The sequence below is a fragment of the Pseudophryne corroboree genome, chromosome 1 (assembly GCF_028390025.1).
Source record: "Pseudophryne corroboree isolate aPseCor3 chromosome 1, aPseCor3.hap2, whole genome shotgun sequence".
In the NCBI taxonomy this organism is placed as follows: Eukaryota; Metazoa; Chordata; class Amphibia; order Anura; family Myobatrachidae; genus Pseudophryne; species Pseudophryne corroboree.
The window spans coordinates 225,157,098-225,181,984 of NC_086444.1; the positions used below are offsets into that span (position 1 = coordinate 225,157,098).

At 41.1% G+C, this 24,887-nt stretch overlaps 1 protein-coding gene across 2 annotated transcripts in view; it reads right to left on the reverse strand.

The window, feature by feature from the left end:
* Nucleotides 1-6,218: 6,218 nt before the first annotated feature.
* PJA2 (praja ring finger ubiquitin ligase 2) overlaps nucleotides 6,219-24,887 on the reverse strand; it is a 110,914-nt gene continuing 92,245 nt past the window's right edge. The window contains exons 4-9 of one of the 2 annotated variants that reach the window (XM_063964101.1): nucleotides 18,525-18,701; nucleotides 14,903-15,088; nucleotides 11,838-11,949; nucleotides 8,753-8,867; nucleotides 8,238-8,353; nucleotides 6,219-7,110 (exon numbers count right to left, since the gene is read on the reverse strand). In XM_063964101.1, the coding sequence (XP_063820171.1) occupies nucleotides 6,985-7,110; nucleotides 8,238-8,353; nucleotides 8,753-8,867; nucleotides 11,838-11,949; nucleotides 14,903-15,088; nucleotides 18,525-18,701 (832 nt within the window). In that variant the 3' untranslated portion in view covers nucleotides 6,219-6,984. Of the gene's footprint in view, nucleotides 7,111-8,237; nucleotides 8,360-8,752; nucleotides 8,868-11,837; nucleotides 11,950-14,902; nucleotides 15,089-18,524; nucleotides 18,702-24,887 lie in introns of both variants that reach the window. The other variant, XM_063964100.1, reaches the window with a different exon arrangement.

A 24,887-nucleotide genomic window follows, 5' to 3' on the forward strand; every position in this document is an offset into this window, starting at 1 on the left:
TGTCAGCAGTGTGCAAGATGAAGGCATTGATGCTATGGACTGGCCCGCCCGTTCCCCAGACCTGAATCCAATTGAGCACATCTGGGACATCATGTCTCGCTCCATCCACCAACGCCACGTTGCACCAGACTGTCCAGGAGTTGGCGGATGCTTTAGTCCAGGTCTGGGAGGAGATCCCTCAGGAGACCATCCGCCACCTCATCAGGAGCATGCCCAGGCGTTGTAGGGAGGTCATACAGGCATGTGGAGGCCACACACACTACTGAGCCTCATTTTGACTTGTTTTAAGGACATTACAGGCTGATCAACTTAGATGTAGTGTGTTTTTCCACTTTAATTTTGAGTGCGACTCCAAATCCAGACCTCCATGGGTTAATAAAATTGATTTCCATTGATAATTTTTGTGTGACTTTGTTGCCAGCACATTCAACTATGTAAAAAGAACAAAGTATTTAATAAGAATATTTCATTCATTCAGATCTAGGATGTTATTTTAGTGTTCCCTTTATTTTTTTGAGCAGTGTATATATATGTATATATATATATATATATATATGGTAAAGTCCACACTCCAGACTTGATAAGATCAAAGATGGGCTGCTCCACAAAGGCCCATAGGCCAGTATATAGAAAATTGGGGTATGCAGGCACTCACCAGTAAATTCCAACAGGTATTTATTAATAACTCACAGAGACATACAGACGGTGTGTCGACGTTTCGGTCATCACGTGACCTTCTTCAGGACATCATACAAGGACATCAGGAGGACAACTGTCCAGTGCAACACCATTCACCATATGTCACACAGGCTTCCCTTAAATAGCAGAGGCAGGCCCAAGCCACTCCCAACCAGTTTTTGCCACAGGAAGTGCCTCAAAAGGCACTAATTTCTGCACATAATCAACTATCCTAACAAGGACCTATACTCTATATGGGCGATTATGCTATAGTGTGAGTCATCTCTTAATAATACTAAATAGAACATCCCAAATGACTTAAAAACAGACAAAACACGGGCGCAGCCAGAAGTGCCATGCGTTCCAGACTGTGGAACGCATCCCGACCGGAACCGGAAGTGATGTAATACACGTCGAAAAGCTCATCGTCATTATCATGTTACTAACCAAGTAGGAGGCAGTACACGCTCCACAAACTACACTCCGCCCACTTGGTAAATGCATTATGTCACTTCCGGTACCGGGCGTCACTTCCGGTTCCGGTCGGGATGCGTTCCACAGTCTGTGGAACGCATGGCACTTCCGGCTGCGGCCGTGTTTTGTCGGTTTTTAAATCATTTGGGATGTTCTATTTAGTATTAAGAGATGACTCACACTATAGCATAATCGCCCATATAGGGTATAGGTCCTTGTTAGGATAGTTGCTTATGTGTGAAAATCATGTCATTAATTTAATATAAAAAGCAACATGGATTGTGGTAAAGGCTGCTGCTTCATTACATTACATTTGGTATAACAGTAAATATGATCTTACCAATAGACATTCAATGAGAATAGACAGTGATCATCGAACGTGACTGCATTTGTGTTTCCTTGGTTGCATTTGGTCTTTATACAAAAAGTATAAGCAGAAAACAATATTATGAATTAAAAAAAACCCACTATGGGGAAATATGAACAGATGTACAGTACTGTAATTTAAACTGCCGAATGGGAGATAGAAAAGAAAGATATTTTATTCATAACAAAAAAAAAAAAAAAACACACACGCACAAAAGAATTCCCTATAGCCATCCTATTAAATAAAATAATCTGGTTAAAATGAGAACAGTTGTATGGTCAACACTTTAGCTCCTGAGTGTATAAACATACTGTAACTAGAAATTATCCCCATCACTTGAATACTACACAATACTGAAAGTGTTACTGAGGCCTAAACTAGCTGCACTTTATACATGCATAAAAGGATTGTAATAGGTCAATTACAATTCTTTCACAAACAAGATGGAACTTCTGTAAACTAGATTCGCCATATTTTCCAGTGTAAAGGAAATTAACTGTAGCACAAGATTTTTAGATTCCAGGACACACAAAGATCCATTTACAAACTGTGCTTCAATATGTTAACTATTTGTTCTCAAAGATGAAGATGAAAGTTTTACTTAGGAGACAAATGTATCAGGAGATGCTTTATTTTCACAGACACACAAAGATCCATTTACAAACTGTGCTTCAATATGTTAACTATTTGTTCTCAAAGATGAAGATGAAAGTTTTACTTAGGAGACAAATGTATCAGGAGATGCTTTATTTTCACAGATCGTAGCATCATTCAAATGTAATAAAAATGACATATCCAGTATTCTACTGTACCAGATTTAGTTCTTTATGATTCTGAAGCTGTAACTCAGAATTTTGTGATATCACATTTATTAATAATTAGATGAGTAGTTAGATTCTTTTCCTAACAAAGCGTGTTGGATGTTATAACTATAGATTAAATCAAACGTTGAATGTCTTGACTCTAGCACCATGGACAGGGAGTTCTCCAAAATTAGCTCATAAAGCCATGACGCACAGGCTGTATGCTTATGTATTCTCATACCCTCTCGCATGCCTAAGTTTAATGCCTTTTTGGAATATATATGAACGACTTCTCAATTCTATTTATCCACTTTTTGTCGTTTACAATGTTGTTACTATGGCAACTGAGTTCCAGTGGTTGCACCTATCATCCCATATTCCCTAGACAGAATACAGACAGCTCAGCTTGGGCATTTTTCTTGATATATCCCACAGGAATACTTTACCATCAACTCACATGAGTCTGGCTAAGACAAAAGCTCTTTATGTGTATATATTTGTGCTTATATTGCTTTTTCTATGTTCTTTTATTGCCATTTTCCCCATGGCTTTGTTCATCTTGAGTTTATTGTTTCAGTCTGTCAATATCAGCCTACGTTTTTCAGAAGAAAGCAAAGCTTATGTCTCTGAATTACCATGGCTGACCTTAATATGGCTACTACTAATGTTAAAGGTTTGAAGATACCCAAACATATATCTACTATTACACTCAATACTGAAATGAATGCTGGATTATTGATCCTTTAAAACATTTTAAAGAGAGGTTCATGCTGCTCAATTAACTGAAGGTTATCTTACACTTTCTAATTCTTAAAAATGGATTTCAAATGTCATCCGCAAGCCATCTCCAATTTAATTAATGGATTATTTTAAGATAGACCTGACACTGAACATTTACAATAAAACCCAATGCTGGCACAAATCAACTAAACAACAGATTACAAATAGACAGCTATAGTAGATACTTTGCAAAATGGCATATTCTAAAAAGAGAAAATATAGTGATCAGTAAGGAACAGAAGTCCTTCAAGCAAGATCATACTTCAATCCTGAATTTAATATGTGGCATAATTAATAGAACACCATTAATTATGCCACATATTACATTCAGGATTGAAGTATGATCTTGTTTGAAGGACTTCTGTTCCTTACTGATCACTGTACGTTCCTTTTACAATATGGCATTTTTATGTTTTCTACTATGTCATTTATTTTGGGCAACTTAAATCTTATTTTTTGTAAATATGGCTATGCATGTATAATGCTATTTTTCTCAGATTTTTATATGCAAGTATCTATATAGGTTGCCTTCTAACTTTATGGGGTAAATATAATTGCCTGCAGAAAGTGAGGCACTGGCGAGTTCCCAGCAAGTGTGCCCATTGATTTAAAGGGTCAATCATTTAAAAGGGATAACCAGGTTCATTTTGCTTTTTAAATCTGGCATACTCGCCCGGAACTCACCAATGCCTGTATCTAATATGATGCTACACGTACCCGTATATCCTTAATTAGCAGTATAACTAAATTCTCAACATTTGACTAGCTTCTAAAGGAGCAGGCAGAATGCCCATGAAACATGCATTAAGCATTTCTTTTTGGCACCTTTGTTACACATCCAAGAAAAGACAGTTTTCAATTAGTTTCAGCCAAAATTCTTTCTATTAACATTGGTTTAATTAGGAATATTGAGAGTCAAATCTCTATCAAATTAATTTGGGAGATCTCACTCACTTCATGTCAAAACCAGGATTTCCTTTTGAAAAGGAAAATTTCACATCTACATCTGAAAAGCTCACCTGAAGTTGAATAATACCCCCTTTTCCACTGTCATGAAAATCCCGAGTTATTGCACAAGAACACGCAACAACCAGAGATTTTTGTGAGAGGAAACTGCTCCACTCATCCTTCTTGGGTAATTAGCAGGTTTTTACACAGGAGGACATCCAACCTGGTACCCTTTTACAGCATGCGGAAAGACCATACCTCCCAGTGTCCGATGTGCGGTCAGGAGGCTGGGGGACAAACTGTCACCACTGCTACTTCTCTGCCCCAGACTAAGCAGAGGCACTAGTGAAAGTGAATGGATGCTGTGTGCGTCCATCAAGTGCACAGATGAGGAGGTTGGGGGCAGAGTGCTAACCTATCCCCCAGCACCAGCAATGAGGGGTTGAGGCCTAACGGTACAGAGGCCACGCCCTGGGGTCCCGACGAGATGACTGCACCTCTGTGCAGTGTAAACGGGGCAAGCCCCGGGTTGGTAGCGCAGCGGGAATGGGGAAAGTAATGGGTCTGACCCGGCATGGAACAGTGTTCCAGATCCCATGTCAGACTTGGTGGAAAAGGGGTATAATTTAATACTGAATTGGATCCACACAGTATACATTATTTTTTTTTCAGTACTCAGTTCAACTACTGTATGCCAGAGAGATTTCATCACCCCCACAAAGAGAATTTTGTGGGCTGAACCATTGTGAACAGGAGCACATTGGGAAATAAAAGTGGACCTGGAGGAATTTATAGAAGTGGCCTCATGTGGGTGGCTGCAAATCAACTGTAGGTGGAACCAATAACAAAGTAGGCGGGGTTACTACTTCAAAATGTTATTTAGACGAAGTTATTTACACCAATAGGCAGAGCCCCGATTTTCCCCACTCTGTCTCGTCCTTTCTGCACAGGCTGGCAGGCTCCAGCTGATGGGGGCCCAGGGAGCAAAGTGTAGGCTGCTGAACTGAGTAACCTCTAATTCTTGATACGCACCCTCTCTACCTCCATGGTGTGTTACATCCCTGGCGTTGTGGCACACGTACATCCTTTCTGCTGGGCGAGGGCCTCTTCCCATGATAACCTCACTAGTAGTTCCGATTGGTGTGTGGGGCCTACTGTCATCTGTGGTCCCGCCCCCTTGGCACGTCACTCTGTTACAGCTTTTGTGCACAACAAACAGCCAAGGGGGGTGGGACAACAGATGACGGGCAGCCCGCACACAATGGGGGGGAGAAGGGGAATCCGGGCCTTATTGTCAATCATGATTAGCTCAAAATCAATGTCTCATTAGTATCTAGCAAGGAACAGTCTCAGTGATGCAAACCATGTATAGTCTGTATTATCATCATTTATTTTTAAGGGGTCAGAAAACTGCGGTGCCAGAGTTGCAAATTGTATAAATTCAATCACACATCAAACAAGTTCAGCAAGGGTTGACCAAGGAGGTGTAGACGTGAACCAAAGGCTAGAGAAGGCCAAGCTTGTGAGAGCTTACAATCTTTTAGGTGACCGCAATACTGAGGCAACAGGAGCTAGAGGAACTCTGAGTAGCCATAGGACTGTAGTTAGCAAAACATGCAAAAAGAGTATTGTGAAAAGGGCAGGTTTGAGAAAGTGTTTTAAAGACTGTAGGTTGATGGAGAGTCTGATCAGACAGGGGAAGTACCATAATAAGTACTCTAGGAAGCTGTACATAAGTCTTGGGGAGGGGCAGAGGTGTAGGTCACAGCAGATCAAAGAGGGCGTGTATCTCATAATGAGGAACAGGGATGTATGAAGGGTTAGTCAATGGAGGGAATTTCAAAAATTTAATGAGATAAGTTTATCATACATTGCTTGCTGATAAAAGCTCATGCAGTACCTCAACTTGACAAGTACATTGGGTAGTTCCGATTGATAAATGGTTGCCTCAATCATGTGATGGGGATGACAACTGCAGGATATTTTAATAAACTAAATAAACTACTTTTATCAAATGGGTTGACAACTTTTCAGTATAGTATTTTGCTATTCTCTTCATTTTATTGGATTGTTTTCTGATCTACTATCCTCTGCATTGTCTGTAGCTATTTGGTTACAGTATCTAGAGATCAAGCGTGTTAATACAACAAAATAAATTAAGCTTTCAAAACATTTCAAATGCATTTTATTTTGGGGGAAATCCATAGTGTATACTATCATTATGATCACAAAACATCTTCACATTTGATGCAAACATGAGAGATCAGTTACAAAAGTCAGTGTAACGAGTGGCACAGCTCTAATCTTATTACTACTAGAGGGAACAGAGATGCATTGCTTTGCAAAGGGTCCCGCCATGTAGGAAAGGAAGTAAACATAAAATAAAACAAAGTTAAGATTTTATAGTATAAGTCTGTAAAGCTCTAACTGCACTGCAGTTGTGAAAACACAAAATATGTTGTGCCACAAAAAGAACAAAAACAGCCAAGCTGATCACAAGCTTAGAATGCATTGCATATTATAGCATCATACTTTGCAATTGTTCAGATCTTGCTGGGCTATAAACAGAAGCATTTCTTACAAAGTCTTCTAATCGCTCTAAACCACAGGTTCTCAAACTCTGTCCTCAGGACCCAACACAGTGCATGTTTTGCAGGTCTCCTCACAGAATCGCAAGTGAAATAATTAGCAACACCTGTGAACCTTTTAAAATGTGTCAGTGAATAATGAATACACCTGTGCACGTGCTGGGTGACTTGCAAAACATGCACTGTGTGGGGTCCTGAGTACCAAGTTTGAGAACCTGTGCTCTAAACTAATAAATATTAAGCTTCATGCTTGTATGGGCTCTTGCGTGTTGATATTCAGCCTTCACTTTCATATAATATATTTTACAAGAAAAACAAGCTATTGGATTTGGTTAGTATGTTGCTTTTATCGAGTCCCTGCTGCATTGTGGATTGATGGCGGGCTGTCATGGTCTGATAGGAAGGAAGTGGCTGCAGCAGCTTCTGGAAGAAGAGATGCGAGGACGTGACGGCAGACAGGACATGTTCCAGACTGTAAAATAATATAGAATAAAATAAATAATGAAATACATTGTAAACTTTTAAAAGCCATGCTTATTTTCTCCATGAGTCCCTTACTTTTATGTCTGTTTAAACCCAGTCTTTTTTCAATAATGTGTTTGCTCCCAACTGTAAAGCACAGTAGAGTAACTTGATGCTATATAACTAAATGTTATTATTTTCTTCAGCCTTTGCAACTATGTAATCTTTAAATGTATTAAATGCATGCTTGTAATAATGCACAAGACCATGTATTAGCTAGTGTAATATAAATATGATGGGTAACAGTTTAAAAACCGTCTCAAAATAAAAAGACCTCTTTTAAAGTAAAATATGCACAATACAGATGCGATCCGGCGCCTAACCCCACTACGGGAGTGCACAAAGATGTTCCCATTAAAGTGAATTGGGTGTGCGCTTCTCGGACGCGCGCGCACTTCAGATGCGGCGATGGGCACGCCTAGGCACTGAAAGAGCCACGATAAGCTTGACGTAATCAAAGGTCAAGATTTAATTCCAGCCAATGTGCACATAGTGCCTTTGGAACAGTACAGTTATTGTATGCACTATGAGGACATCCATCTTTGCTGATTTTCCTTTACCACCCCACAAAGGTGCGCAGGAAATTAAGTGAAGATTTGATACTATATTCCAAGGTAATGTGTGCAACCAGTCATTGCGGGGATGTCTGGCAGCACATCGATCGAGAACTAATTGTCTCCATACAGTCTTAGTAATCACAGAGAAAAAGCATTGCAGGGAATACGTTATCTTGAATGAAGACTGCAAAAAAGACATACAATTAATGTTAAAAAAAAATAATACTAAAAAAGTGCAGAAGTAGAAAGCAATCTTACAAATAGTCGGCAACTTGATTTTAGTCTAGCTAGACCCAGTGCTCAACATATACACATAAATGTTCTGCCATACAGTGATGTCCAAGTTGATGTTTTCAAGAATTTAATCAAAAACGTTTTGGGTAGATAGTTTAAACCAACACCTGTGCGCCTCAATGATATACAGAAGTTCTTCTAAAACACCAACAAACATTTTTATGGACAATGAACAATGCTACAAGTAATGTATACATATAAAATATTACATTATTAAAACACTTACTTTTTGTAACCAAAGTGTCACACATGGCTTGTGAAAGAGGTGGTGACATGGGAGCTCTGTTAAAATTTCATCCTTGATATACTCACTACAGCATATGGCACAGCACTGTTCCTGACCTACAACTTAAACATATGTCAATGACTTAAGATTGTTTTAAAAAGTGGTACAATATACAAGACAGAAACCACGTAGCAGTTCTTGTTCACATGCAAAATTATTTTACATAATTAAAGAACAGAAAAATACACAAAAATGAATGGCCTTTGTTTCCAACTACCTTACTACACAATGGCATTTGTAATAAATGTGTAGGCTACATCAAAGAGAAGAGAGAAAATGGAAAAATATATTGACAGGAAATGCAGACAAAAAGGCTCTCAAGTTCCAGCCAAATGTACTTTCTTTTATAATTGCATGATTGGGACTATGGCATGCTCAAGCAAAGCTCTTGATAACAGCAATACACGACTTGCTAATATACACACACACACATTACTCCATGTATTGTCTCTTACTATTGTGGTCATCTGTGATAATGATCTGAGGAAGACACTCAATGCTTTCCTTTGTAGCTGGAGGGTGAGCCTGCTCCACGTCTACTGCCAGGGACTCCAAATGTGCCAAAGCAGTCTGAAATCAGATACAGCAAATATCATATGGCAACTTCTGAGTGTTACATTCTGAGTGTTGCATATAAATCATCATTTTAGAATTTACACTTTAAATTCAGCAAGACTAATAAATAAGACACGTTTCTTTTTGTTTTTTACTAACTGGTGTCAAATTATGAGGAACAATCTAAAGACACGGTGGAAGACAGTTACAACTGAATGGCAAAATGCAATGTACGACATAAACTGCATGTGACTTGTGAGGTCACACAAAGTCTGTGCAGTGCCCTACAGGGCTTTGGGAGGAGTGATGGAGGCTATGAGGTAGTGTATGGGATTTCTCTTGGTGCAGAGTTGGAATAGTATGTTCCTCATGTATACTTTCCTAAGCATTGCAAACACATAGAGGTGTGACTCTTTGCATTTTATTTTGCATTATTATAATAAAAATGTTTTTTATAATGCGCCACAAAAAGTGCCCATGCCATACAGGGTAAATACAGAAACATTTTCCATTAACAGAGCAAAAGTACTATACACAACTCCATACTGTACCATAGCATAAGTACCAAAGGTTAAATTAATACCAGACTGAATAGTACAAATAACAAAAAGGCATGGATAGGGAAACTTGCTGAAGCTAGCAGAGCCATAGGAAGGAGTCCATCCGGTACCAAACATATGGGCAAGTAGACAAATTCACAGAGTCACTGAAGGGAAGGAGACAAGGGAGCATAGCACTAGTAACTAGGAGTGTGCTAGGTAGGAACACGAGGGAGAAGTGTTCTGCCCATATACTATGGCTAAATCTAGATAAGAATTTGCCTGAAAATATGTCATGTTGGGGTAAAAGCTGCATGTGGTACAATCTGTTTCGGTAGTAGTAATATGAGAAACATAACCAAAGAAAAATATCAGGTAGGCTCAAGATGGCGTACACAAATAAAACTTTTACTAAACGACATTGAGAATACATAACAATAGGAAAGCCACAATTGGTTTTCAGTTATTAACAAAGGGAAAGTACACCACTACCTCTGGGGTGCCTAGAAATCTGTCTAACAAGGTGAAGGGAAGTTCTGTTTTCTGCAGTCACATTGAACAGAAACCAATGAAAACAAAAATACCATCAACCACCAGCAAGAAAGCAGCAAATTCTAACTACAGATAACTCCTTTACTGCCAAGTACCCCATGGCAGCCATTACAGTAGGCAGCTACCCTCACAGTCTGGTAACGGGGTCTCTGCCAGTTATCTATGCCGGTGACATGAGAGTACGTGGAGCAGCAGTGTTTGTCCAAGCTGTTATTCCTGTCACTCAGATTAGCAGACTTACATTAAATGAATGCTGTGAGCATATTTTATCCATATTTTATCCATACATTCTTCAAAGAGAGTTACCTTCTTGTAGTGGTTTCCTGGAAACACTGAGTTAGGATGCTGTCTGGCTGAAATGGATTACTGAATCCTCTAATGATCAGTATTTGCTCTCTACACATATGTTATTGGGGGGGAGGGGGGGGGGGGGCACCATCAGTGGTTCCTTGTTCGCAATCTTGGAAATCCCCTGCCTGGTGAGGATTGCAACAAGGTTGAACTGCTTACAATAAAGTACTTTTATTTGACTGTACAGTGACTTATTTGTGCTCAAAGGTGTTAAAAGTTGAAATCTTGCATATATCGATATCATTTATCAAGAATAAACTTCCTAGGTGTTTCTTCAGTTGCCTCAGTTTCAAGTGCCTCAGTAGAGGAGTCTCCAAATGCACCTGCAAAATCCCAGCATGAATGGGGGCATAAATCCTCAATACCCATATAGGTCTGAGAAGTGCAGTATGTATGGTGTAATGGGTAGCATTACTGCCTTAAAGCACTGTACTTGTGGGTTCAATTCCCACCACAGCCCTAACTGTGTGGAGTTTGTACATTCTTCCTGTACTTGTGTGAGTTTCCTCCAACACAACAAAATATACTGATAGGTTAATTGTCTCCCAGCAAAAAGTCCCAGAATCAAGTTACTTTAATATGGCATTAACAGCCCCACCCCCTGTGGGTGTTAGCCCCAAACCGCATGGCACACTGCCCCTCCCTGACATTCAGAATGCAGCAGATCATGTGTCAGGGAGGATTAATGATCAGTTCCCCCCTGCTGCAGCTGATCAGTGCACCAGCAGAAATCAGCCAAACAGTGCTTGGAAGTAAACGGATTTACCCTCCACGCAATTTTGTCCCGGCTCCAGAGTGATATTCCGGCAGTGATATCAGCAAACACAGACCTCTACATCACTGCTTGGGGGCTGGGAGCCAAACTAAGGATAAATCTAGATAAGAATTTCAATGAAAATTTGTCATGACGGCATGAAACATGACAATCTCTCAGATGAGGGCAATACTGATCAGTACCCCCGTGTGCAGCTGATTACTGCCCCAGGAGGAGAGCGATGTGGCAACTGCCACAAGGACAAGGTGTCTGTGTTACAGGGGGCCCCATGATGGTCCCCTCCCCCCCCCCCCCCCCCCCCCCCCCCCCTCCCTCCATGCCCTGGATCAACCACTGCTGAGTTGAATTTGTATGGAAACTAAAATTTTGTCTTTATCAAATGTACTATACTCCGGGCAGGGTAGGTCCACCAGCATCTACATAAAAGTATTTGGTTTGGTAAGTGAACCTCACCTTGAAAGGGATTTGGTAAATGTAGTGCTACCCTTCCAGAGAACAATGAACAGCTTGTGCCTCTGACCTATGAAGTTTCTACATTATCCAACACCCATCCCCCCCACCAAAAAAACAAATCCTATCTGTTCACATCTTCTGTCCCAACTGTGGCAATTTTAGCCCCTGCGGATCGTCCTCTGTATGTGGTCTCATTCTGGTAGCTGTAGAATTGAAAGAACTCAAAACTGGTTTTCTCCATTTCCACCTACTACAGTAAGTTTTTCTATGCACAGTCCAACCATGATACAAAGAAATTAAAAACCTAGTAAATACCTCCATGGCCTGTGCAAGACGCTCTTCAAGAGCCATATATGTAAGAAACTGAGGATCCATATAGGACATGGCTTGGGCCACACCAATACCATCACCAAAGTCATCAAGTAATCTAAGGAAAAATTTGAAGAAATACATTTTAGAAAATTTCATACAATAAACTGGCAAAAAAAAATAAAAAAATGCATAAGCTATGCCATGGTTGGCCAACAAAGACACAAATCCAACTCAATAAGCAAACGTGCAGAGGAGTTTGCATGGAATTACAGATGTGTCCTGAAACATCTAGCGTCTATATGGCGCAAGATGCCTAGAGTGAAACACACTGAGTGGTGTAACTTATCATAGTTTTCTTTAGCTTTTGTGTGTTATTCGGATCGCAGAGAAACACCAGGCAAAGTGTACTAGAGGCACTGGACCGTGACTTTAACCACACAGGAATTAGTTTTAAACACAAAGTCACAGATGAAGCACAATGGCTGCTACATCGTAGCACTTCGTACAGATTCAGACTCATTTACAAACAGATGTACAAATGTCATACATCAAACTGACCAGTGTAATCTAGCAGAGTACTTTGTCACTTCCAGTTGTTTTACTTATGCAAATAAAGACACATTTTGAGCGAGACAGGATCTGGCGTGCTGACAAGGGCTGTTTGGCGTGACTGAAGCCACAGCATATGAGGACTCATCTGTATGATGTGCACTGAATAAAAGAGATATGCAGTTCTCCTTCAAGCCCCACTTTGGTCTCAAAATCCTGTTGCATCTTGAGGACGTAAAGGAGTGCACAGAAAAAAAGAAAATGCAGATGCACACTCTGTAGTACTAAGCACTGCTAATCATAATTATAATTAACTCTACAATCTAACAAAGCAAAACTGAGGTGCTTAGCATTATTTTTTGAAGTAAGGGAGTATTCTGGCACTGTTTGATAGGTGGAGGCAACAAACTATTATCCACTCCTTTCTTGTAATCTCGACCTAGTACATGTCGACCTAATGAATGTCGACCCAACGACCCATACCCTCTGTACCACATATATCCATCCAAAACTCTGCTGCCAGACTGATCTTGCACACATCTGCTTATCAACATTGATGGTTAATAAACTGGTTCCCCTTATACTCCAGAACCCCATTCCAAAACCTCACACACTTACAAAGCCCTCAACACTTCAGATCATCAATAATCTCCAAATACTCTCCTTTTTACTCATTCTAATCTGCTTCTGACCTAGGACTCTTACTCTATAATCACTCCTGACTACCAACTAAAAAGGATAAATCCAATTACAATACGCACACACACAGCATTCCATACCATACCTTCATGCCTCTAAAACTTTCAAAATGTTGTTAAAAGCCCTATTATTTTCCCAAACTTACGCAACAACCACCTAAATAGAAACATAGAATTTGATGGCAGATAAGAACCACTTGGCCCATCTAGTCTGCCCCTTTTTTTTATCCTTTAGGTAATCTCAACCCTTTTTGAACCTTATCCCTCCCATTACGCCTGTCCTAAACTCCAACTGGAGTACCGCTTGCTCCTCAACAGTAGCCCTATAAATAGTAAGCTCTCCATCATTTCACATTCACACTCATCATGTTGCTACTTTGCATGTCACTTTTGTACGCTGTTCTGACATTGTCCAGTGCTGTATAACACTGTGATGTTTCACAAATGGACAGTAATAATGAAAAAGTCCAGATTCTGGAGGAACGTTAAATGCAATTAACTTAACAAAAACATAACTGCTAATAGCTGTGTAAAGGCCAGTACTCACAGCCCGATTTGGGAGAGATGTGTGCTGAGCGAACCGCTCAGAACACATCGCTCCCACCGTTTAGCACAGCGCGATGTGTGCTGAGCGTGCGAGGGGAGATGGGGACGAGGGTGGGGGGGGGGGGTGAAATGAGCGACCTGCCAGTTTCGCCTGCATGGCAGGCCAATCTAGCACCAGCTAGATTGCTTAGATTTTAAGCAGCGATCGCTCCGTGAGTACCCCCCTTAACTGTTTTCTGGTAATTGGAAAAGGTCCTGGGACAAATTTCCTAAAAATGAAAGCTAATTCAGTGGAACGAGCTCCATCGCTTTATTAGACTCTCACTGACCTTGCAAAGCTTCAAATGGCACTGAAAACCCACCTCTTCATAAAAGCATACCCTTCCACATAATAGTCTCGAGGCTGCTCTCCCAACCCCCTGTCTAATGCCTTGGCCATCTCTGCCTCGTTAACTTATTGCCACAAAGCCACCTTCTGCTTGCTCGCAACTTATGTCTCCGGTCTGTCTCCCTCTTCCCCTAGATTGTAAGCTCCTTGGAGCAGGGCCCTCCTCCCTCCTGTTCTCACAGCCCTCTTCTCTTGCACTTCAATTACAGCTCTTTCATACTGAGTGTCCATCTATACCCGCTTCTCTTCTCACTCATAACCATTCATCTCTTCCAACTGCTGCCTGCATCAAGCAGTACGCAGATTACTCCTTTGTTTCCTTATATCTCAGCTGTATGGTGTACTGAAAATCGTGTTGCTAATTGCTACCTGTGCTCTATTCTAGTTTTTCAGTTACTGTTAAGTTCTGTGTACCCTGTATTGTTCTAATGTGTGCTGTATGTACGCTGCTGTGAACCACTTGTGGCACCTTATAAATACAATGTAAATCAAAATAATAATCATTTAGCTTACAAGCAAAATTATCATTAAAAGGTTAGTATGTTTAATTTTTTTTATTCCCAATGGTTTATCGGGTAATTCTGCTCTCCTAAATTCTGTACAATCTTGCTTAAATTAGCTGCAGTAGGTGAGGAGTAATGGAACTGTGACAAACGTAAGCCGCACTGCCACTAACAGTGATACCTGCTCAGGAAGTGCATCATTGCTTATTGTAGGCAAACTGGCCTGATAAAGTCTTACTATACAGAGATCTGCCTAAAACAAACATTCCACCAGTTATTTATTATGCAATTCTAATATTCAAATAAAAAATAATTATGCTATTTAATTATACAAAAACAAACATATGATGCCATAAAGAGCAATGCACATATACCAAGGCTTACCTCCATTCAACTTCTAAGTCTTCACTCATACTTGAATCATCTTCCAAATTATTATTGCCATCCAAAATGAAAAAACCTGGAGGTAAATAATGACTGCCAATTTCATTTTCCTCATCTGTGCTGCTTTCAATGTCCTCATGATATTGTAGCCAAGGGATTTCCCCATCTTCTAAAGAGTTTTGTTCCCTAAAGAACACAGTACAAGAATTGTAAAAAAAAAAAAAAAAAAAACACGACTGTACAATGTTTTAGAAATTAAAGTTTTACTTGACCACTGGACACGCACAACCACTGATCTCAGTACCTTCCTCAAACCAGAAATGATTAAAGTCCAGTAGCAAGACGCACAGAATACAGAAGTTAGTAATGTCAGCTGCTTACCAGCTGTGGGGGAATAACTATGCAGCACCGTGGGTCACAGTCGCAGCTTAAAAAAAAAAAACATTAAAAAAAAAAAAAGGAGAAGGAAGCAGCAAAAATGTCTACAGGGAAGCAATGTTCATTTTATTTCTATTTAAAGTAGGTTTAAACACCTTTAAGTAAATATAAATGGATTGTACTAAAACATTATTTTTCTACTTATACATGCACTTCTTAAGGCTCATTCACACTTGCCGAGAAAATGAGCGACGTCCCTCATTTTCACCCTTCCTGAGCGACATCGCTCACTTTCTCAGCAAGTGTGTATGCTGCCGCCGACCAGCGATGCGCGGCCCCGCGGGTCATTAACGACCCTCTGGGCCGTTGGACTGTCGTCCAAGAGCTGCCTGCATAGCCTGGCCGCTGTGTGACGTCACCGAGCAATATGGTCGTCATATCAATGTGTACGTCCTGCAGCCGACCGCCCTGGCCCGGGAGGGGAAACACTAGGCGTCGTCGCTCACAGAGCACGTCGCCTAGTGTACACCCATCTTGAGAACTCTACACAAGAAAAACAAAATATAGAGATTTAAAAACTTTACCAACTTCAAACAAAAAACTAAAGTCAGCACTGATTGGAATAGGACATGTTGTTCTCCCCAAAGCATTTAATGTTCCAGTGCTGCCTTGCTAACACTTGCCTAATTCAAACTGGCAGCTGCTCTGTCAATACCCTTCTCAGAAATTTCCATGAGCATATACCGAGTAGTTAAAAAAACTGGCTGGTAGAAGCAGTGCAGTACTGTGTCGGTGAACAGCGAACTCCAACTCAAGTCTATTTTATCTAATACTGGGGAAGATGCATTAAGCCTTTAGAAGTGACGAAGCAGTGATAAGTGCATGGTGATAACGCACCAGCAAATAACCTCTTAACTGTCGATTTACATATTGGAGCTGATTGGCTGGTGCATTATCACCTTGCACTTATCACTGCTTTATCACTTCTCCAGGCTTAATATGGGTGTGGTATGTTAGATAGATTAGACTTAGGTCGACAGGTAGTAGGTCGACATGAGTATTTTTAATTTTTAGGGTGTCGTTTTAATCGTAGAGTGACCGGGAACCCCAATTAGTGCACCATGTCCCCTCGCATGGCGAGCAAAGCAAGATGTCATGCTGCGCTCGGCACAGGTTACCATTCCCAATTGTAGTCCACGTGGATCGTAAAGTATGAAAAAGTTTTTTAAAAAATGGAAAAAAAAAGTGAAAAACTCATGTCGAACTTTTGTCATGTCGACCTAGAGTCCCAGTCGACCTAGAAACCATGTCGACCAATAGTGGTCGACCTAGAGACCGGATCCCGCTTAATACATCTGCCCCCATGAGCTCAAACCAATATTACATTTTAAGCTATCAATAAAGGTTCTCAGAATTCAGGTCTTGCATTTTTTACAATTTCAAAAATGTATATGCATATAAGCCTTATTTTGCTTTCAGGTAATCAGATGTAGGCCACAGAAAACACTACATCTTGATCTCATTAGTAGCATTTGAGCTATCTAATTCGGTGTCAAAAATTCAGGTCACCATACTAAACTACTTCAGGAGTTAGATGGAAATGAGGCTGTAGAAATTCACTTACAGGACCATTTTCAGACAATGAAACATAAATTAGCCCTAACAAAAACATTCAGAGCTTTGCTGATTGCAATTCTGAGCCATCGCATCAATCAAACACTAGTATAAGGATTGCAAACACATTGTTGAAATCAGAACTAAAACAGTTTCTTTCACAAAATGTGTGTTTAGTTTGTAATGTAACAATTTCCAATAGTATCAATGGGTAATCAGCCACAACAGGAAACAAGATAAAAAAAAATGAATTAAGCTATACTAACAAAAAAAAAAAAAAAGTGTCAATAACACACGCATTAAGTTTCAGTGTTATTCATCTAACTACAGAGCGGTTCTGTACCTAGTAACTAAATGACAAACCAATGGATTGTACACACCTCAGACAAAAACAAACCAAGTTGGTACAGCAATAATATGATACCGGACAACTTGTCACTGCAGAAAGGTTTTAGAATGTAGCAACAGCAGATTATGCAGCTAAAATGTAATTGAAACAAAGGGGGGAACTCAATTGCCCAAAGTAATTTTTTGGCCGGTAAAAACAGGACTTTACTGTGATTTTTTTTATTGGGCAATCAAATCAGAGCCCGTTTTTACTGCCAGAAAAATTACCTGTTTTTGGCCAAAAACACATAGGATCCGTGTGATAAGTTTACAGACCTATGTGTTTGCGCAGTCACAATTGCAAATGCAAGGTACTTATCAGAATCGGGTCCCAAAACAAATCCATGATATGTGCCATGTCGGCCTGCCTTCGGGACTAACTGGATTGCCCCGGGGTATCAATTAGCCCGCAGTAAATTATTGCAGATAATTGAATTCCCCCAAAGTCTACTAGTGTACATGAAGTAACCCAGGAGCGTTTGGGCTCATATGCAAGTATGAACCTGCAGGCCACGTGCTTTAACGGGTTCGGTATAGCAACTATTCAGATTCTAGACAGAATCCGATTGGTTGCTATGGGCAACCTCTCCACTTGTGAAAACCCGCACTTTAGTAATTTACCCCCTGGAGTCTAGAAACTATTCTTCATAATTATCTATTAATCTACAGTCAAAAGAGCAGGAGTTTATGTAAACCAATTAATTTTGATCACTCTAGTACAGGCCTGGCCAACCTGTGGCTCTCCAGATGTTGTGAAACTACACATCCCAGCATGCCTTGCCACAGTTTTAGCATTCCCTAATAGCAAAACTGTGGCAAAGCATGATGGGACTTGTAGTTTTACAACAGCTGGAGAGCCACAGGTTGGCCAGGCCTGCTCTAGTACAATTCAGACCAATGAAAGCAGAGGTCTGAATGGATAATGGGGTACTGCAGGGTAGCATCATTAATTGTGAATAAACTGACTATATTAAAAACAGACTCATTTATACACATGACCAATTTTAATTTGCAGGACAGCAAGGTGACAGGAATCACGTAACCAACAGGGTGAAAAAATCAAGACTCCCCTGGAAACTAGGAAAGGCCATTTGCAACCAAGGAGCCCTTTGCTTAGTGTAAAAAACTAATGGGGATCTTTTTTTTTTTTTTTAAATAAAGGGTGAAATATGTATGTCTTCAATGTCCATCAGCAAAGCTAGAAGGAAATCTATTAACTGCTGTGAAGACAAAAGATACTTACTCTACTTGAAAGCAAAATTCTGAGTTCTCTTCTTCTAGACTGCTGCTAATGCTCTGAACCTCATGCTCTTCTTTTCCAGGTAAAGTCTCCCAGCTCTCATCACCAGACGAAAGATCTTTGTCACCAGAAAAATATGAAGGTAAACATGTAGACCATTCCCCATCACTGCAATCAGAGCTGTAAGACAGGTACCAATAATGAGATATATCAAAACGTAACAGTGGTTGTTTTAGTTCAAACTGCTGTAGAAATGAGTTTCATTGTATGCAAGTTATGTAGTAGAGATTTGTAGATGAGGAAATCTGAACTTAACCATTTCCATTATCTTTGTTGAGCAGCATGTGAGACTGTTTGCAGGGATCCTCTACAGTGAGTGTGCCAAGTTGTGAGAGAAGAGGTTAGAGACTAGGGTGGTCATTCCGAGTTGATCGCTCGCTAGCAGTTTTTAGCAGCCGTGCAAACGCATTGTCGCCTCCCACCGGGGAGTGTATTTTCGCTTTGCAGAAGTGCGAACGCCTGTGCAGCAGAGCGCCTGCAAAAAACATTTTGTGCAAAACAAGACCAGCCCGGTAGTTACTCTTCGTGTGCGTTGATTCTAACGTTGGTGGGTTGGCTTTTGACGTCACACACCCGCCCAGCGTTCGGCCAGCCACATCTGCATTTTCCCTGGCACGCCTGCGTTTTTCTAAGCACTCCCTAAAAACGGTCAGTTGACACCCAGAAACGCCCCCTTCCTGTCAATCTTCTTGCGGCCGCCAGTGCGAATGAAAACGTCGCTAGAACCTTTGCAAAACCACAAAGGACTTTGAACCCATACGTCGCGCGTGTGCATTGCGGTCCATACGCATGCGCAGAAATGCAGATTTTTAGCCTGATCACTGCGCTGCGAACAACGGCAGCTGGCGATCAACTCGGAATGACTCCCTAGGATGATAACAAGACAGGAGATCACAATTCACTCTATGGAGAGCTCGGTGTAGGTAGGAACATTTAAGAGGCGAGGATAAAGCAATCATACTGAGGAATAGTGTGAAAGATTCACAACTGGAAAACACAGAAATTCCCTTTCTTCCTAGAAGTAGCATCCCAGCAAATTCACCCAAAGATCAGACAGACTGATGCCACCGATAAATGGCAAAAAAAACAAGCTGCATCCAAGGATTTGCAGGCCATGTCAATATGGTAAATGTAAGACTACAACAGTATACCATCAGAAAAAGACTGAGCAAGTATGGCTTTCGTGACTGGGTAAGCAGGACAATGTCCCGTACAGATGTGTCCTCATACATCTAGCCTCAATATTGCCACAAGGGAGCCGCCAGGTTCCACGCAACTCTGCTAGCGTTGAACATCTTTTTTTTTTTTACGAAAATGCACCTTAGCCACAACGCATTGTGACAACAGTTCATCAGGAGATTGTGCTGATTAATTTGATATGAGACACTTGAATATGATGTGCGAATAAGTCTGTATACGGAGCACAACAGAACTTGTACTGGAAAAAGCTGCGGCTGCTACGTTGTAGAACTTTGCATACAGATTCTGAGACTCAATCACACACAGATCTGCAAGTATTGCATATCAAATGAATCAGCACAAACAAGTCTTGCAGTGCAAGCTTTGGTTTGTAAAACTGCACCTGAATTCAACAGAAGACTTTGGAATTCATCTGCTCTTGACAAAACAAAAAAGTGAAGTTGTTTTGTTTTACTGCAAACTGCCATGTTTACATTAAAATAACACAACACAACTTCATATCAACTATAAATGCACAGTGGTGGATATGTGATGCTATGGGGTTGATTTGCAGGTACAAAAATTTTTGGAGGAGACTGATAAACCCAATTAAATCCCTTCAAATGATTGCGGCTACTCATGCCTGCATACAGAATGGGGTCAATCCAACCTTCTTCCTCCCAGAGTCCGTTTAGGTCTGGAGGGTATATGGAGCCACATTCCCCCATCCTATGTTTTCTGCTTCTCCCGAAGCTGCAAGATATCCTAAAATCATATTTTAGCTAGGGTTGGAAAAAAATAAATTAAAAAACCCCCCACCAAAAAACAGTTTTTTTTATATTAAAAGTTTTAATGAAAAAAAAAACAAAAAAACAAAAACAAACGCAATCCTCCTTATTAAATTAATACTGTGAAACATTGCTACAGTATGTATTAGAAACCTCAATCAACCATGTTTTAATGCTTTCTAACATTAACAATCCAAAATCATCAGGCTTTGATATACACTTGTTTGTTGTGTGCGACTGAGTCTGTATAGGAGCACAACGGAACATGTATTGAAAAAAAGCTGCCGTTGCTACATTGTAGCACTTCATATAGATTCAGAGATCAGTCATTCACACATCTTCCAGGAAAACCAATTTTACTGTGTATTATTCTTATTACATCTGAATATATGTAGATAGAGTAAGCATTAAAACATACAAAGTACGCTCAGATAGATGTAATCTATACATATAATAAAACTGTAATGGTTATGTCTGTACATAGACATTTTTTTTTTTTTTTAGAAATATACTTCTAGGGACTGTTTATGTATTTTTGTCTGTTCATTTCAGCATCACACAAAAATCGGATGATTTTGTATTGCATTTTCACTATTGTATAACTTAGTATGATCTACAGTATACAGTATATAGGTATGTATGATCTCGATGTCACATCAGGGAGAGGAGCAATAAAAGGAAAAAACAGACGCTTGATACTCTGTGCGTCCATTGTGCAGGCTCCTCAAGTCCAAAATGTCTATATGTGTATATAGGGATTCAGTATGATATCCCGGCTGTTCGGTTGCCGCAGGGTTATATTCCCCCTCAGGTGGTGGCATGGACCACCAACCGAGTGGGGATTCCAACCGCTGGTATTTCTCCAGGTGTCGGTCTCCTGACAGTTGGGATTCCGACAGTTGGCAAATTGAATGCCTCCCGTATATAGAAACATCAATCTTAGGTCTCAGGACCAGCTGCTGCTCCCATGGGCAGCTTTATGTGGTTTGCTTACGAGTTAGTAACCCCGAAAATTGTTTTGTGGTAATCCCTGAAGAGAAAAAAATGCAAATATTGTTGACAAAGAAATTTTGTGATCAATGTGTACAATATAAAATAAAGCATCACAATATTAAATGTCACTACGGTCTTTGTAAAATTAGTTCTGCTGAGTAATAACAGACATCTACGAGAGCGAAGCCATGGGCAAAATCATGTTGAAAATAACAAGTTAATGTTAAGCATTAATCCTACTTTTTATTTATAAATAAATCAATCTGAACAGTAGTACAAAATGGAATACGCAAATGCACTTTTCAGAGAAACTCACAAACACACAGAAAAAAAGACAAAAAAAAAAAAAAAGAGGAATTAAGCATCAGCACTGGGCATGCCACTGGCATTTTGAATAAAAACACTAGTATTTTAGTATAATTTTTTATTTTTTTTCATCAATAGTTTTTATTGAATTTTTTTCGTTGCAAACAGGGGTACAAAAGGAAGAGAGAGGGAGGGGGGGGGGGGGGGGAGTAGGTACATAAACATATAAGTGAACGTTACAATAGACATGTGCAAATAAGTGCAAACAGTTCAAAGTCGATCACACAGGTACATCGTAAGGAAAACAAGAAAAAAAGAAAGGCATTTATAGAGATGGGAGGACGGCAATGGGCTCACCATAAATACAACCCAAATAGGGGTTCATTGTGGTCTTAGAAGGGGGGGGGGGGAGGCCCCATCAGCCGATGGGGCTGGGAGGTGGCTGTCCAGGGGGGAGGGGGCGTAAGATCAATGCAGCACCTTCACCTTCCGTGGTAAACAGATGCCAAGGCATCCAGCGCACAAAAGGAGATTTAGCAGTGAAGGAGTATGGGATGTGTTCAGTCTCGATCAAAAAGTGCAGCTGAATTTTGTGTATTACCTTCAGCAATGGAGGCAGCGTGGCTTGTTTCCAGTTTTGAGCTAAAGCCGCCCGCGCGGCTAGACAGATGTGGCCTAAGACATAGTGTAGATGTACACCCACGCCTCGTGGGTATGTATTCAGTAAAGCTATAAGGGGGGAGGGGGACAGGTCAAGATTCAAAACATTATTGATAAGGCCAAATATTTCTGACCAGTACGCCTGGACATGGGGGCATGACCAGAAAATATGGAAGAGGTGGCCTACCTCTCCGCATAGACGCCAACAAAACTTCGAACATTCAGGCCAGATCGTATGTAGCCTTTCCGGTGTAAGGTATAATCTATGGAGTAGCTTAACATGCATTTCAGAGTGATTCAGGCATTTAGACATGGTAAAAGATGACATAAAAATGCGGTGCCATTGAGAATCCTGGAGAACACATCCCACATCTGCCTCCCACCTGATTAGGGCTTTAGATTTAGGAGCAGGGAGTAATGAGAGCAATGTTTTATACCAGAAGGAGATCTCCCCTCTAGAAGTGGCACAGGAGAATCGGCCTATAGCTTGCTGAATAGCAGGTGGCGGTGGGGAGGGGGAGAGGTGGAGGCTAGTCCACCAGTGCTGTATTTGGTAATATCGAAGCCTCTCAGAGTCAGGCAGAGAGAAGCGTCCCTGTATATCAGAAAAGGAGGCGAGCACAGATCCATTAAACAAGTCTCCCAGGACCTCCATCCCCCCGGACCTCCAGCTCGCCAGGTTAAGATTAGGGACCAGGGCGGCCACCGTACGTAGCGATATCAGGGAGAAATTATGATATGAAGGGGATGTGGCCGCAGTCAATTTGTCCCAAACCTGGAGCGTGGCTCGGGTAGAGGGGAGGAGGTTTAAGCTCCGTGGGCGAAGGGTTCTAGGGATCAAAAAAATAAGAATTTACTTACCGATAATTCTATTTCTCATAGTCCGTAGTGGATGCTGGGGACTCCGAAAGGACCATGGGGAATAGCGGCTCCGCAGGAGACTGGGCACAAAAGTAAAAAGCTTTAGGACTACCTGGTGTGCACTGGCTCCTCCCCCTATGACTCTCCTCCAAGCCTCAGTTAGGATACTGTGCCCGGACGAGCGTACACAATAAGGAAGGATTTTGAATCCCGGGTAAGACTCATACCAGCCACACCAATCACACCGTACAACTTGTGATCTGAACCCAGTTAACAGCATGATAACAGAAGGAGCCTCTGAAAAGATGGCTCACAACAATAATAACCCGATTTTGTAACAATAACTATGTACAAGTAATGCAGACAATCCGCACTTGGGATGGGCGCCCAGCATCCACTACGGACTATGAGAAATAGAATTATCGGTAAGTAAATTCTTATTTTCTCTAACGTCCTAGTGGATGCTGGGGACTCCGAAAGGACCATGGGGATTATACCAAAGCTCCCAAACGGGCGGGAGAGTGCGGATGACTCTGCAGCACCGAATGAGAGAACTCCAGGTCCTCCTCAGCCAGGGTATCAAATTTGTAGAATTTAGCAAACGTGTTTGCCCCTGACCAAGTAGCTGCTCGGCAAAGTTGTAAAGCCGAGACCCCTCGGGCAGCCGCCCAAGATGAGCCCACTTTCCGTGTGGAATGGGCTTTTACAGATTTTGGCTGTGGCAGGCCTGCCACAGAATGTGCAAGCTGAATTGTACTACAAATCCAACGAGCAATCGTCTGCTTAGAAGCAGGAGCACCCAGCTTGTTGGGTGCATACAGGATAAACAGCGAATCAGATTTTCTGACTCCAGCCGTCCTGGAAACATACATTTTCAGGGCCCTGACTACGTCCAGCAACTTGGAATCCTCCAAGTCCCTAGTAGCCGCAGGCACCACAATAGGCTGGTTCAAGTGAAAAGCTGAAACCACCTTAGGGAGAAATTGAGGACGAGTCCTCAATTCTGCCCTGTCCGTATGAAAAATTAGGTAAGGGCTTTTATAGGATAAAGCCGCCAATTCTGAGACACGCCTGGCTGAAGCCAGGGCTAACAGCATTACCACTTTCCATGTGAGATATTTTAAGTCCACAGTGGTGAGTGGTTCAAACCAATGTGATTTTAGGAATCCCAAAACTACATTGAGATCCCAAGGTGCCACTGGAGGCACAAAAGGAGGCTGTATATGCAGTACTCCCTTGACAAACGTCTGAACTTCAGGAACAGAAGCCAGTTCTTTTTGGAAGAATATTGACAGGGCCGAAATTTGAACCTTAATGGACCCTAATTTGAGGCCCATAGACAGTCCTGTTTGCAGGAATTGCAGGAAACGACCCAGTTGAAATTCCTCCGTAGGGGCCTTCCTGGCCTCGCACCACGCAACATATTTACGCCAAATACGGTGATAATGTTGTACGGTTACATCCTTCCTGGCTTTGATCAGGGTAGGGATGACTTCATCCGGAATGCCTTTTTCCTTCA